This window comes from Pseudorca crassidens, chromosome 13, assembly GCF_039906515.1.
Source record: "Pseudorca crassidens isolate mPseCra1 chromosome 13, mPseCra1.hap1, whole genome shotgun sequence".
Classification (NCBI taxonomy): Eukaryota; Metazoa; Chordata; class Mammalia; order Artiodactyla; family Delphinidae; genus Pseudorca; species Pseudorca crassidens.
Window position 1 is genome coordinate 18,723,549 of NC_090308.1, and position 16,239 is coordinate 18,739,787.

Consider the following 16,239-nt stretch of genomic DNA (forward strand, 5'->3'; position numbering starts at 1 on the left):
AGGCAAGTCCAGATCATAGACAAGTATTTTCTTTCTTTTCTTTTCTATTCTTTCTTTCTTTCTCTTTTATTTTGGCCAGCCAGCAAACTTTTTAAACATAAATTTCATTTGAATTCTTTAGAAGAATCTGCATTCTCCTATTTAGCACATATTATATTACTCACTCTAAGTCTCACCTCTTTAGTTACGAACGTGGCATCTGAGGGCCTTTGAGTTATCAACCTCTAATAGACATACTAAAGAAGAATGAAATCTCCTCTCACCCGTCTCTTGAAAGGAGAGACAGTGCTGTGTTCCTAAGTGCCTGGCTTATTTCTTCCTTCCAGAGTAAAGTCTCTTTTGTATTTTACAGAGAGAAAAACATCTGTCAAGTCCTGGCAACAACCCCTTCACAGAATTTTGTGATTGGTCTGGGCCATATTTCCCAAATTGTGAGAATAAAAATATGTATTTCCATAAATTTAGGAAGAGACTCATTGTTCTGTAGCCATGAGAGCGAGGAACCACCAGAACCTGTTTTAAACCTGTTTAAAGCTCCCATCAGCAAACACAGTTTTTGCATGTAACCAGTCAGTGTCAGCCCTGGCTTCTGATAATCACCTAGCTCAGATCAGACTCACATTTAATATATGAGTGCAAACCACTCAGAAGCACATGCCTCTGACTGATCATAGTGGCCTCTCTATTTTTTTGTGCGGTACGCGGGCCTCTCACTGTTGCGGCCTCTCCTGTTGCGGAGCACAGGCTCCGGACGCGCAGGCCCAGTGGCCATGGCTCACGGGCCCAGCCGCTCCGCGGCATGTGGGATCTTCCCGGACCAGAGCACGAACCCGCGTCCCCTGCATCGGCAGGCGGACTCTCAACCACTGCGCCACCAGGGAAGCCCTGGCCTCTCTCTTTTTTGTGTCGGGGGTTTGTCTGTGTCAGAGACTCAGCCTCTTCCTGGAAGAACTTCTGCTTCCAAAAAAAGTCACATTTTAATTCTAAATCTTTCCATTTCCTTGATACAGTTTAGAAAGATGATTAGATAGATACATAGTTAGAATAACAATGACCATTATGGGGAACTTTTGATGTAACACAATCAATAAATTAAAATATTTAAGAACAGCTATAGACCCATTTGGAGATAAAATACTTAAGAGTCGATATTCAGCTCCTTTAATTAATTGGCATACTGAGGCTGCTAAATTAAATTCAAATTCCAGTGGAGTCTTTGTCAAGGCCTTTGTAACCTTCTGAAAGCGACCCTCTTTGCATTTCTCTTTTTCTATGCAACCTGGTTTTGTAAATGAGCTATTCTGTCTTTGGAGCTTTTATTAGAAAAGAATACTGCATTTTAAATTTCTAGAACACAAGTCAGATCTATTGAATTTGAATTAAAACCCTGGTCTAGAGCCAAATTGAGAGCTATAATTAATGATTTTCGTAAACTTCAGGGACACAGGCAAAATATTTTCTGCAGAATTCAGGATTTTTATTAGATACTTATTGTACTGCACTACAGATATGTACCAACTAAATCAGTTAATTGTTAGCCTCATGTAGGAAAATATTTAAAAAGCAGCACATTACAAAAGGGAAGATTTAAATAACCCAGTGGTGTAACATTTAAAAAATAAAAATAGAAAATGCATTACATAAAGCAATTTCAGACTTTTTTTTTTCAATAAAGATTCAAATTAAGGATGGAAGATAGATTTTAGGAAACCTTCAAACAATTCTGGGGTAGACTCAATAACTGACATAACAAGGACTATAGCCTCTCTACAAACGGGCTCAGACCTGAATTAGGGCCATCAAACAGAAAAAAAAAATTTTAAATTACCAAGTTAGAAAATATCCAATATGTGACTAGACATTTCCAGATAGAGTTATATAGTAAATAAACAAGAAATCAATATAATCATGGATCTTTAGGTAAGACGTCTAAAAGGGCCTCTACTCTCTGTGATTTGGGAACCTATAGATAAGAAAACCTATAGCTATCACAAATAAAAGTGTAATTTAAAGAACCATTACCCCATATTAGTAAAACTCAGGATAACTACCTAAAATCTGTCTAATGACTTAACTACAGGGGAGACATTGGCATCCAAGAACTCCCTGTCTGTTCTCTGAACTCCCAGGGGAAGCAATATCTCTTCCTTATTGATATAGATGCCTTTATGTCTACTAATCATCTCATTATTAATAGAACATCAAATACCTTGGTTTAATAAAACCACTCAAATAGTGAAAATCTTTGATAATCCTATGCTCCAACATATAACTGGGACTTTGAGACTATTATTATAAGAATACATTATTCTTGGTGACACACACAATTTTAACATACAGGATTTACTGCCAGACAAGATGTGCTATAATTCTTACACCTGATCAAATTATATCTGATTTAGTCATGAAAATACCTATACTATGTATAATTTAAGACATTATCCAAGTAACAGCTTTTGTTTCAGAATTCTTATGGATGAAAGACTCCACAGAAATAGGAAGATGGATTGAAACAGAGTACATAAGTATACAGATTATCATAGATACCTAGATCATCACAAATCTTTCTTTTTTGTATAAATATGAAAATGCTACACCATGATCTATATGTATTAACAGCATAGCAATGTCAAAAAACCATTGTTCATTGTGGTAGGCATCTTCCAAAATGGTTCCGAATAATCCCCACATCCTGGGATTCATGTCCTTGTATAATACTCTCTCCTTGAGTATGAACTAGGCCTATAACTTGTTTCTTTTTTATAGAATATAGCAAAGTTGATGGGATGCCCCTCCTGTGATTAGGTTACATAAGATAATTTCCATCTTAGTAGCAGACTCAGACTCTCTTGCTGGCTCTGATGAAGCAACCTCCTATGCTGCTAAGGTCCACATGGCAAGGGACCGAGAACAGTCCCCATGCAATAACCAGCTAAAAAAATGAAAAGAAAGCTGAAGCCCTCAATTCAACAATCTTTTGAGGATTATATCCTGCCAATAACTAAGTGAGTTTAGAAGTGCACCCTTCCACAATCAAGCCTTCAGACTAGACCCCATCCCTAGCTGACAGTTTGATTTTAGCTTTGTGAAAGATCATGAAGCAGAGAACTCAGCTATACTGTGCATTTCTGACCCACAGAAACTGTGAGATAATAAATGTGTGTCACTGTAAGCTACTAAGTTTGGGGGTAATTTGTTACACAGAAATATATAACAAATTTACCCATTAAAAGCAAATTTACCCAACCTCTTAGTTCTATAGCCAATGCTTAGTCTCCTTGCCTAAGGATAATTAATTTCTTGATGTGTTGGTGTTATATAAAATAATTGCTGCCATAAAGGTTGAGACCTGCATTTAGAAAAAAAAAAGGTACTATAAAAGCTAATACCGTTCTAGTACTATGAAAGATAACAGAAATATTTTAGAGACAATCATGCTAAACAGACTGCTCTAAGAGTCCTTACAGAGTCTCATATAGAACAACAAATAACTTATTAATAATAACAAATCCATGGAGAAGTTCAAGAATTCAATTGTAGGTACACAAACTCTAGCCAGAAAAGAGATTCTTAAAAGAAATACCAGAATGATTGTGTTGTAAGATGCATAAGGATAATTCTGGCAAAACCAGATGGCTATCTCGTAGCACCAGATGAAATATCCAACATACACTAGATAAAATTCTGATGGAAAAAGTGAAAGAACTCATTTCAGTAGAAACAAATTGGCCACAAAATTAAACACTAGTGGGAAAACATTCCCAGGATAGCAGTTGTGGCCAGTTCATGCTTCATTTGTAATTAAATTAATCTGGCAAAACTGTAAAGGTCGGGGGCACTGACGGATACAATGGCAAAAGAATCCTTTGAGTAACCCCACATGCATTGCATACAGTGGTCTCCTTCTATGGTTTATAAATATATACTAGCTTAAATAGTGTATTTATCTTCTGGATGGGTTGAAGCATTCCCCTATTGAAAAGCCACAATACTTATAATGGCAAAAATATGATCAGACGTGTAGTCTTAGCAAGCATGTTCCAACTTACCAATCTAGTGATATGGGAACTTTTCATCAGAACATTTATTCATGAATTTAAATTATATAAGGCTGTCTTCATTCCCAAACCTCTGGACAAGTAAAAGGGAACCTTAATACTGCTGAAGGTAACATCCCTTAGTGATTTTAAACTGAGGTTTGCAGAGAGCCTCCAGAAGCTGAAGGCTCATGAAAGTTAACTGTTAACCCAAGAACCTTGAAGCAAGCTGATAACTACACAGTGGTCTTCTGTGCAAGATTATCTTAAGATTCTTATATATATCATACTCTCCTTTGTATGTTCTTGCTTATTCATACTTTTCTACTTTATTGATAAAAGCTATACAAACCTGAGTTTGTCTTTAATGTTCTCCACACTAGTAATAAGGACTTGCCTAAACCTGGGTTTTGTTAGAGACAATCATTACTCTAACTCAGTAATTCAATTATATCAAGCTATTGTTAAGTATGTTATAACAATAAGCTTTGTATATGCAAATATTTCACAAGTTCAAATATTTGAAAGCATTCAGAAGACTCACAGAACATGCTTATGTAATGTTTTCATTTAAAGGCAAAAGGTAAAGTACAGTAAGAGAAAGTTCAGTTTAGCAGCCAGGGATCAAGAGGTATCCAGGTGCAAGCTCTCTAGGACCCTTATTCCTACACAGGCATACTTCATCTGTGGATCGAGCTACCAAAATCTGCACAATGAACACTGGTTTTGAGACAGCTCAAGATAGAAGTTCTCAGTGAAGTCTTTTATGACCCTCAAGTCATAGAGCCAAGACAACCTGTCTAATAAAATATGCCAGGGGAAATCCACCAGTAAATGAACTGACTTTGGTTGTCATCAGTGGAGTTTTAAACTTTAAACTGTATATCATAAATCCCAGTGCCCTTAATGTAGCCAGAAACCAAAGACTGATACTCAGCCATCTCAACAGATAATCATAGAGTCTTCCAAGTCTAGTTGTAAATTAAGCCTATCCTATGCAGTATACTATAGACAAATGAAGAAAAACATCCTTATGATAGAAGTATAAATATTCTTGTGTTGTAACAGTAGCAGTTTGTCATAACAACACCCCAAAGCAATATACCTACACCACCACTAGGATTACTTTATCTCGTGTGAAGATCCTAGATTATTTTCCCCATGTGGAAACCAAAGTTTTCAAGGCCAATCCAGGACCATCCAAAACAGAATCACCTGGGGATTGGGACTGATCATTTACATTTTGAATAAGCTTCTTAAAAGTTGTTTTTTATTCTTTCCTTTCCTTTCCTTTTATTTTTTAAGACACCCTAAATTTGAGAAGTGCTAGCTTTGATATCTTGAGAGAATTAGACAAAATATCCATATTGTTCATATATGTGATGTAATGTACTTATTTGTCCTGTTTTGAGGTTTAAAGAGAAGAGTTGCCCCACCCCCAAGTGTGTTTGGGTATTCCAAGACTAGAAGGGAGGGCGGTTAAGTTCAACCAGTGGTAAAGAGTGAGTGTCCTGAGCCTACCTGACCCCCAGCACCCAAAAGGAGAAGACTTTAATGGGAGTTGTGCATACTATATCTAAAGCGCAGAGAACTTAAGGACCTGGCAGTGTCTATGGTTAGAGTTACTCTACACAATCCAGAACCATTGGACAAGTCTGTTTCCTCCAAGCACACTACAAACTACTGAGCAAAAAGAGAAGTGGTAGTAACTCTGATCTGAGGGCAATGGGTTACTCCTAATTTTTGAAACAAACATTGGCTCACTAGTAAGATCCAAAAGCATTGGAGGAGGCTAAAATTTAATATCTGACTTCTTTCCAATTAGGTAAAGACAAATTTAATATGAACCAAGAAATAAAGATAGGCCACAATTATTCTACCTAAAGTGTGCTGGGGCATTTAATAACATTTACAATAGTACTTCATGATTGCATAAGGCTTCATTGAAATGCTTTCTTTAACATTATTACATTAATATAAATTACCTACAAGGTGAAATTATTATTTAATGTTTAACTCAATGTCCCTTCCTCTGTGAAGATTTTTCTCTTCCCAGGGAAAAATGATTGCTTTTTTTCTCTGTACCTACATGAAATTTTGTACATACTCCTGTTGCAAGGCTTATAATTACCTGTTTACATGTCTGGTTTCATATGAAGCTTCTCTTCCAGGATATAAACCTTGTTTCATTCACCCACATGTCCCAGTTTCTCAAAAAAAAAAAAAAAAAATACCTGGCATGAAGTAGGTGGTAGTGTATAATATAAAAGTGAATAAATGAGTAGATAATATGAGAGGTGGCAGTAACTATGGGATGGGGAAAAATAGTTAAAAAGTTAATTTCTATAACAGTATTTTTTATTGATGAGATTTAGTGTAGTCTGACTTTCTGAGGAATTACTTTATACTATTTGACTTTTTAAAAGGAGTAAGTAGCATTGGATTACATATAATTGGCCCATAGATTGTTAAACTACTGTCAAGTTGTAATATCATGGCAGAAGACATCCCTGTTTATGCATCATAAAAAGTAAAGTGTGAAATTTAAATGCTGAATTAAAATGTGCATATTCCCAAGAAGAAAATATGAAAAATTTATTAAAACAGCTTCAGAAGTCACTTCCTCTAAGAAATATACAATATTTTTCTTCATAGCCAAAAAATAACATATTCTAATGAAAACAAAAACTCACTAACATGTTTTTATTCATTAATATTAGAGTCTTTGAAGCATATATGAAAAGTAGCTATCACATAAAATGATTTTAAGCATATTTTAAACAAACTTCACCTTCAGTAAAAATACTATTTTCCAAACAGAATGATTTCTCATTTTAACTAAAATTCAGTCAAAAAAATCTACCCATGAAAATAAAATACCTACTTAAAGGCAATGCATATACTCCTCTGAATATTTTTACTGATTTTTTTGTATTCTCTCTCTGTGAGTTTTCTCTTTTCACAACTACTGCTACTATGGCAACAATCAAAAACACATTGCCATGTACTGCGCCCTTGCTCTGAGCCTGACATGGCACCAGGTAAGTGGCAAATTAGATCTCATTTTCCATTCATGTGTAAGACTGGAAGGGATGCAGAAACAGTAGGTGTCATTAAAACTAAGTATAGCTGAATAATATTCCATTGTATATATGTACCACATCTTCTTTATCCATTTCCGTATGCTAACACATATATATGGAATCTAAAAAAAAAAACGGTTATGAAGAACCTAGGGGCAGGACAGGAATAAAGACTCAGACGTAGAGAATGGACTTGAGGACACGGGGAGGGGGAAGGGTAAGCTGGGATGAAGTGAGAGAGTGGCACGGACATACATACACTACCAAATGTAAAATAGCTGGTGAGAAGCAGCTGCATAGCACAGGGAGATCAACTCAGTGTTTTGTGACCACCTAGAGGGCTGGGATAGGGAGGGTGGGAGGGAGATGCAAGAGGGAGAGGATATGGGGATATATGTATACATATAGCTGATTCACTTTGTTATATAGCAGCAACAAACACAACAGTGTAAAGCAATTATACTCCAATAAAGACGTTAAAAAAAAGTATAAATGAGTATGAGAGATGCATATTCTGAAAGACCTTAAGTATAAGACTTACAACATAATTTGGGTACATGATCCGAAAGTAGCCACTTGCCTGTTGTTATCAGATAAAGGCGGTCTGAGCTGTTGCTTTGCTCAACTCATTTGAATGTTAAAGTGATTTTTACACATATGATGGATGATAGTAGATTAAATTCTCTAGAAAGATAACTGCATTAAAAGTCACCTATTTATAATCAAGGAGGATTTTTTTAATAGTTTACTAAGTCAAAGAGGCTTAATCAATGACGGTGATCATTTGGCAGTGGGCAGACAATATATCCACAGTGGAAGATGTCTAGGGAATAAAACATATGACTTTGAGTTCCATTATTATAACATATTAGATTTAAAAATTTTTTTTTGTATTTTAATGTTTTAAAGTTGGATAGAAGTTCTTTATCATGTATGAGATAAGCCCCCATTTAAAGGGAAGATGAAGCAGTAGGAAAAGTTGGAGGAAGCCCCAAAAGTGTAGACAAGAGGAAAACTCTTGTACCTCAAAGCCAGGACTTCTGACGTTTAAGATTAACCTTAGAAAGGTGGTGGTTTTGTCTTTGAGCCTCTTCCTGGTCAGTTGTGGTCTCAGTCAAATAGCTGAGGGCTGACTCTGAAGTCAAGCCCAGTTCTCAAGCACAATGGTGATCTAAGGGGACGGCTTTCTCAAGATGAAAAGGACCGGCAGGAAGCACACGCTACAAAGGAGGGTAAAGTTGTGAAAAGAGACACAGTACAAGTGGGAAAGGAGGCCTGTGTCCAGAATGAGGTTGGAAAAGCTTTTCCAAGTCAGTCCATTGCATGCAACCATGAGATAAATGCATAGTGAAAGGGCATTAGACCCAGGGACAAAAACCCCTAGATTCTAGTGGTGGCTTCTCTTATTGAGGATCTGTATTTATGTAGATGAACTTGGGTGAGTCCCTTCTTCTTTCTAATTCTCTCAATAGAACAAATATTTATCAGGCAGCAATTATGTTCAAGGCATCAGGCTATGAGCCAGAGAGTAATGTTTCTCAAGGGATGGAACAGGGACTAAGTGCTTCAGAATCTGCTGGGTCTTATCTCAGAAACAGTGAATGGGAGTCTCTGTAGATGGGTAATTCCCAGGTAATTTTTAGGCACATTGAAGTTGAAAACCAGTTTTCAGCTAGAGAATAAACAGGTGAGGTATAGTTTGTACCTTCAAAAATATTCTGATCTAATTTCTTTTCATTTAAAAATGGCCTTTGTACCAGGTGATTTCTAAAAGCTTTCTGATACTCAGTCTATTTTCTAACAGGGTTAACGTTTTACAAGGTCTCTCACTTACAAAGTATAATTTTAATTATGTGACCTGATTCTACTCAGCCAGCCATTTTTGATGCCCGTTGAATAAGCCACACAATTTCTTAGTTTTGTATTCTTATTTGGGAACAAGTCAAAAAGTAAACAGCAATCATGAATGTTACCCTAATGATTATCAGCAGCACACAGGGAGCATAGGATCAGCAGTCAGTGAACTACGACCTGCTTCTAACTAGTTGCGTGACCTTGGGCACACAAGTACACCTCTCTAGGCCTCAGCTTTGTCGTTCTAAAATGAGGGATTGCATTACTCAGATGACAAGGTCTCCATGAACTCAAAGACAAAGTTTCTATAGCTTTATCACTTTTAAAATTTTTGAAAAGTAACTGTGAAACACCTCTCATCCGTGAACTCATACCAGGGTCTTTGGAAATCAAAACTCATACCTGAACATTGCTCTTGGGAAGCTTATAAACTCATGTAATCCATCCACAGGAGTCCCATTGATTTTATGAGTAAATCGTCTCTTGCATTCATTTATTCCTCTCCATTGCTGTAGCAGCTGCCCTAGTTCACACCCTTTGAATTTACTCACTTGGACCAACATAATAGCTTCCTAACTTCTCTCTATTTTTAGTCTAGGCTCACTACTCTCCTCCATACTACCTCCAGGGTCATCTTTCTGAGACACAGATATCATGATGTTATTCACCACTTTAAATTCTTCAGTGGTTCTCCTGTGCTTAAAGCCAAAATCCAAACATTTATAAAAAGGTCCTACAGAAGCTCCTTACCATTTGCTGCCAGTGTACTCATCCAGTCTCATTTCTGACCACGTATCTACTAGGCCTTGCATTTACCAAACAACCCCATATACTTGTTCCATGGTTTTCTCCAAATGTACTACATGCTTTCATGTTTCCCATGTTCTACTTTCTGTCTGGAATTTCTTTCATCTCCTTATCTGCCTAACAAACTTTACAGTAGTTTATAAATATCTCTATTGTAGTAATAACTATTTTATTTTATACTTTTACATGTTTCTTCCCTGATATATTTTAAGTAAATAAAGCTGGGGCTGTGTTTCACTTATTTTTGTACCTTTACGCCCTGCAATAGTGCCTCATATATAGATGTTCAAGAAATATTTGCGAATATAAATTCAGGTGACTAGAAATATCTTCAGATAAAATTTTTAAAAAGAAAAACAGGAACAACTTGTATACAAGAATAACCTTTGAATACACTTTTATATTTAAATGAACTTTTTTTTTTTTTTTTTGCGGTACGCGGCCCTCTCACTACTGTGGCCTCTCCTATTGCGGAGCACAGGCTCCAGACGCGCAGGCCCAGCGGCCATGGCTCACGGGCCCAGCCGCTCTGTGGCATGTGGGATCTTCCCGGACAGGGGCACGAACCCGTGTCCCCTGCATCGTCAGGCGGACTCTAAACCACTGCGCCACCAGGGAAGCCCTAAATGAACTTTTAATATAGATTACGGAAATCGTATAAGAGGTTTATGTGTACACTTTGACATGAGCAGTAACAATGTAAATAAACATTGAAAAAGACATGAGATAATCACTATCATTTTAAACAACAGGCACATTGGAAAGGTCAACAGTCAGGGACAGGGCTTACAAGTGAGGCAGCTCCTACCTGTTAGATCTGCATTGGGCCACCATCCCACGTCACAAGCTTTGCAGGTGAATTCATCTTGCACATATTCATTCTCTTTGCAGGCAGTGCAAATCCAGCAGCAACTGACTTCTCCTTTCCGTATGACCTATAACATAGCAATATTTCATATGCCTTACAGATCGCTTCTCCAGAAAGACATTTTTTTTTTCAGATGAGGACTTGCTTTCAAACTATGATTTTTTTAGAAAAGTAACTTTTCAAAAAATCGTATATGTCGAGGAACTTTAAATACATGGATTGGGATATACCTTATTGTACCAGAGTTCAGATGTGAGTTTCAGTTCATTCCATGTTGGATGTGGAAGCTTTTCAATAATAATTTCTTTTATAAAAGGAATTAAACAGCTGAATCGTATCATTATGTATATTAATATGTATTAATAATTCTTAGAAAAGTAAAAATACATTTTTCTTTTTATATTGTTACAAGTTCCTTGATTTGTACTTTCATAATGTCTAATATGCTGTTAATCCCATCCATTAAAAAATTATTTCTAATATACTTTGGTTTTCATTGTATAAATTCTATTTTATGTTCTTATATTTCCATGTGTCTTCTCGTGATATGCACGTTTTCTTTTAAATCCTTTCATATGTATTTACAGTAGGTATTTTAATTTGACTTCTAATTCCATCATCAATATAATATCTGGGACTGTTTCTATTGCTTACTTTTCCTTCAGGTAATGTGTCTCGCTTTGTCACATGTCTAAAATGTTTTCACCAGATGCTGGACATAAGGTGTAGAGTGCTGGATTTTTCTCTTGAAGTAGTATTGGCCTTTGTTCCAGCAGGCAGCTAAGTCACCTGTGGCTCAGGCTTGAGTCTTGTTTTTCATTTTTTAGGGCAAGTCTAGAATAGTCTCTACTCTAGGAATAGTTTAGCCTCATTATAAACTATGACCCTGCTGGGATCTCTAGTTAACTCTTTGTGTATTCAGCAAAGCGTCTCCACTAGGGCTTGTAGAAACTGGGACAATTCTTGGCCTTGTGTGACCTCTGGGAATCCAGCTTCCCACTAATTGTTCTTTACCTGGACATTCTGAATTCTACCCTGCTCATACAGATTCAGTCAAACACTCATGAAAACTCATATGCCAACTTCTGGGACTCTTTTTCTGCATAGATCCATCCTCTTCCTTCCTCTGCACTACAAATTCTGGCCGCCTTGGCCTTCTTAAACTCTGATTTCTGTCTTCTTAAATTATCAAGATAGCCAAGCTCTGTTTGTGTTCTTTTTTTTTTTTTTTTTTTTTTGCGGTACGCGGGCCTCTCACTGTCGTGGCCTCTCCCCCTGCGGAGCACAGGCTCCGGACGCGCAGCTCAGCGGCCATGGCTCACGGGCCCAGCCGCTCCGTGGCATGTGGGATCTTTCCAGACCGGGGCATGAACCCGTGTCCCCTGCATCGGCAGGCGGACTCTCAACTACTGCGCCACCAGGGAAACCCCCTCTGTTTGTGTTCTTTCTCACTAAACAACAACTAGGAAATTGCCTCCAGACAGAAAGCCAGAGTGATTTTAGGGTTCACCTTGTTTGTTTCCTTTCAATTCCTTGAATTCAAGGTCATGCACTGTTTTCCAATGTCTGAACATAGTCATTTCATATATTGTGTCAAGTTTTCTGGTTGTTTACAGCAGAAGACAAAGTCTGTACTCTGTTACTCCCTCATGGCTAGAAACAGAGGTCCCTCCCTAACACATTCGACATAATCAAATGTTCTCATATGTAAAGTCAGAAATTAAACTGTAAATATTGCCATACCTTAAAATCATACAAATTCTATCCTTTGTGAAAATAAAATTATCTTCTTGCAAATCTGGTCGAAATTTATACCACTATTTTAGAATTACATGAAAAATATCAAATGACATTATATTTTCAGAAACTGTAAAAGGTTTCCTTTTTCTTCTTTTACTTTCAAATAACTTTAGAAAGTAGACTCAGATTGTCTTTTTGAAAAATTCACACTTATCCTCAGAATAAGCATAAGAAATCGATATTCCAAATTATAAATTTTTCTAAGTGCCATGAGGAAAATTGAATAAATGAGTACTGCTTTTTACTTTAATGAGTATAAGAAGTACAAAATAGTGTATATCTCTTCAGTCAGCTTTATCTTTTTCCTAACTATAAAATGAATACTATGAATGAGACGATTTCAAAAGATAATAATGCTAAACAATTTATTTATGCAGAATGACTGGTGAAAGGTAGATCCTATGAGTAACTGGCACATGGAAAGTATTTAAGATTAGCCTTTAAATGACTGAATAAATGAATGAATAAGTGATTGGCTTATACCTCTAATAAATAATGAAAAAGGAACTGCTCAAATGGAGTTATTTTTTTATTACTTCTTATTCAGCCACCAAATATGTGCACTTTTGCCATACAATGTCTAAAATATGGGATTTGTCTTTTCTGTCTCTCAGCCACCCCTCTAGACTCAGAAAGCTGAATTCTGGTCCCTGTCTCCTAGTCATATAACGTGCCTCTAATTACTTCTCACTCCAGAGTTACATGCACACAGCTGCCAAGATCATCTTGATGGCCTGTGGGCTCCTCAAGAGAAGGGAATCATGCCATACTTTCATTGTTTTCAGATCCTAGTCATCAATAAATGTACCAAGAACACACAGTAGCTGGCCAATGAACGAGTGTTGAGTTGAACCTTTTTTAAAAATGTAATTCGGCCACTCAAGGAATGTCAATGTCTCCCTTTTCTAATACCTTTGAAATATAAGCTCTTTGGTCAGTGATTCACTTAGTCCCTGGTCCTTGTTTCTGCACCTAAGTTTGACGGTTAATAATCTCTTACATAAGTCCGCCAAACAAGGAAGGCAGCCTCTGTGCCATCCCCTGCTTACATCCTCATTAATGTCCACATAATTGTTTGTTTTGGAGGGAGGTTTCAAGTAGGGCAGATACATCATCTAATTTGCTTTCCATCTGACTTGCTTTCTACAAGGATTATTATGGCTGCTGTTTAGAGAATAGATTTTAAGAAGGACAAAAGAGAGAGAGTGTGTGTGTTGCTTAATCCATGGCTTTAACATGCAACAATAAAGAAATAAATATATTTTAATAAAAGAAAGAATATTCCTTTCCATTTAGAATATCATCTTTCCTCCATCAGCCCATCTATGTCACTACTTTCGAGTCCTGACACATGCTCCAGGAAGTATTTCTGGTGCAGTGAGCCCTTTGAAATATTACCTTATTTGGAATTCTCTATAATTAAAATATACTTGGTAGTTTATTACCACAAGTCAGTTAGCTTTTGTCCTCTAGTTGTTTCACATGTATATGGTAGATATGTTTCATTCAGATACTTTTTAAAAAATTCTTAAATTATTGTCTCTACATTTTAATCTCCCCCATATCACAGGTATTGATATTTTAAAGTATTTTTATACTAACTGATATTTCTTTTGCATGGAGTATACACTCAATAACTAAATAATGTATTGTCACCATAAAACACTTTTTATGACAGCTCTGAGTCATGATAAGAGATTTGATATTTCTCTGAAATTGCGCTTGAAAGACCAAGACTTCCCAAGACACAGGGACTGTTTTGATTCCTTTTACATCCTGTGTACATGGTGCTCTGTTTATTGTTAGTAAGACTAGATGACCTGCTGCTTCACACAAGGTTATGATTCAATTCCATATACACTGTAGGAGTCTTAAAGTATTTATGACATAGGAAATCAAGTGTTAACTTTACGACTACGTTTCTGAAGTAACTTGAAATGGATTTTTTAAATTTAGGCTTTGTTTAGAAAAAGGACAAAAGAAAGAAAACAGCATCGAGAGAATATAATGAAGGAAAAGTAATGATAAGTCAAAGGAAACAGAGAAATTTGCTTCAGAAGGGAAATGCCTGGAAGACTAAACAGAATAAAGACACTGGTCCTACCTAATTAGGACCGTAGGAAAATCAGCTGAGGGAGAGAAGGGCTAGTCCTACCCTCCTGTGTCCCCATGGCACCCAGCATGAGAGCTTGGGCAACAAAGGACTCTAATTGCTGATACAATTTTTTCCAGCTACACCATGAGTTCCTCAAAGGAAGGGGCCATATTTAAGTTTCTTTTGCTTTCACACTGCTAGCATAGTTATTGGTACATATTAATTTTTCAATAATTACTCAATAATGTTTGTGAAAGAAAAGAGGGAAATAATATGGAATATTACATAAACAGAAGAAATGAAAATGAAGAATTCAAAGAGAATAAAAAATAGGAGGAAATTGAAGAGAGCCTTGAAAGAATTATAGAAAAATATCAGTTTAGGAAAATCCCTACGTAGTAATTTATTACAGGGGAAATGTAACAAAAATCATATAAAAATGGACATACATTGAACGAGACCATGTGCAAGGCCCTCTGTACAGAATTACACTAAACCTCACAACCACTCCATGCAGTGAAGTTAATTGTTTACATTTTGCAGATGAAGAAACAGCTGCAGAGGGGATCAGTAACTTGTGCAAACCTCAGGCACATTATCACCAGTTATTTTCAAGAACTAAGCTCTTCCTTGTGTAAAAACAGCTGTCAGAATGATGGCATGTTATGCTGAGAACCAAAATTATATCTCAGAAGTTGGCAGATATGTATTTACTTAACCAACATTTATTTAGTGGCCCAGTGTGCCAGACGTGGTGCTATGCATGCGGACAAATAAATGAAAAGACCTGATGATCACTGAGGTTAAGAAGCTCAGAATCTGACATAATGTAATACATATACTGCTAGAAGGAGGAATGAAATGCTTATGCAGGGCATATGCATTCAATCATTCATCCATTCATTCATTCACATTATGCATTCACAATCAGTGAATAAAACAGATCATATCCCCATCTTTGAGGAGCGCCATCCTAGAAAAGGGCTTTGAGAAAACTACAGCAAGAAAGAGGAATAGGGTTCAGGGCAGGGACCAAGGTGAGGCAAGCCTAGTGCCTAGGGACCAGACTTAAAGAGGCCCTTAAAACCCTCAGCGTTGTGCACATCCCACCCTGCACTTGCAGGATGTTGATGGGGGGCCACTTTAGGGTCTGTGCCCTAAGTTCTTCACTTGCCTCATCTCAGTCCCAGTCTTGATAGGGAGGCACGTGGAATTGGGGATTGCAATTTTGCATATGGTGGTCAGGTAAGGCTTCACAAAGATATGCCATTTGAGTAAAGACTTGAGAGAGGGAAAGGGAGTAAGTCCTGAATATATCTGGTGGAAGAGAGTTCTAGGCAGTGGGATCAGCTTAAGAAAAGACCCAGAAGTAAGAGTCCAATGTGTACTCATGCTATTGCCTTCCTTCTTTACTTTTCTGTATGTGTGTTATACTTCAATAAATATTTACTTAAAAAAGAAAATGAGCCCTGCTTTGGCCACTGCCACCTGCAAGACACAACAGCTCTGCTGCGTTCCTTCTCTGCCCGGTGTCATGTGATTCAGCAGCAGGTCCTATCGGCACCTGTCCCCAAAAGTGGCAGACAAGCTAGATTTGAGGCTAAGGTGATCACCAAAAAGTTCAGTAACCAGGAGACCATCTTAAACACTGGTCAAAGCATGAGAGGTGAAGGTGTAGGTATTACTCAGAGTGGC

General features: G+C 37.1%; 1 protein-coding gene across 1 annotated transcript in view; it reads right to left on the reverse strand.

Moving 5' to 3' along the window:
- Positions 1–16,239, reverse strand: part of GRM1 (glutamate metabotropic receptor 1) — a 402,342-nt gene that overhangs the window by 40,511 nt on the left and 345,592 nt on the right. The window contains exon 9 of the mRNA XM_067701842.1: positions 10,590–10,716. Within this exon, the coding sequence (XP_067557943.1) occupies positions 10,590–10,716 (127 nt within the window). The remainder of the gene's footprint in view (positions 1–10,589; positions 10,717–16,239) is intronic.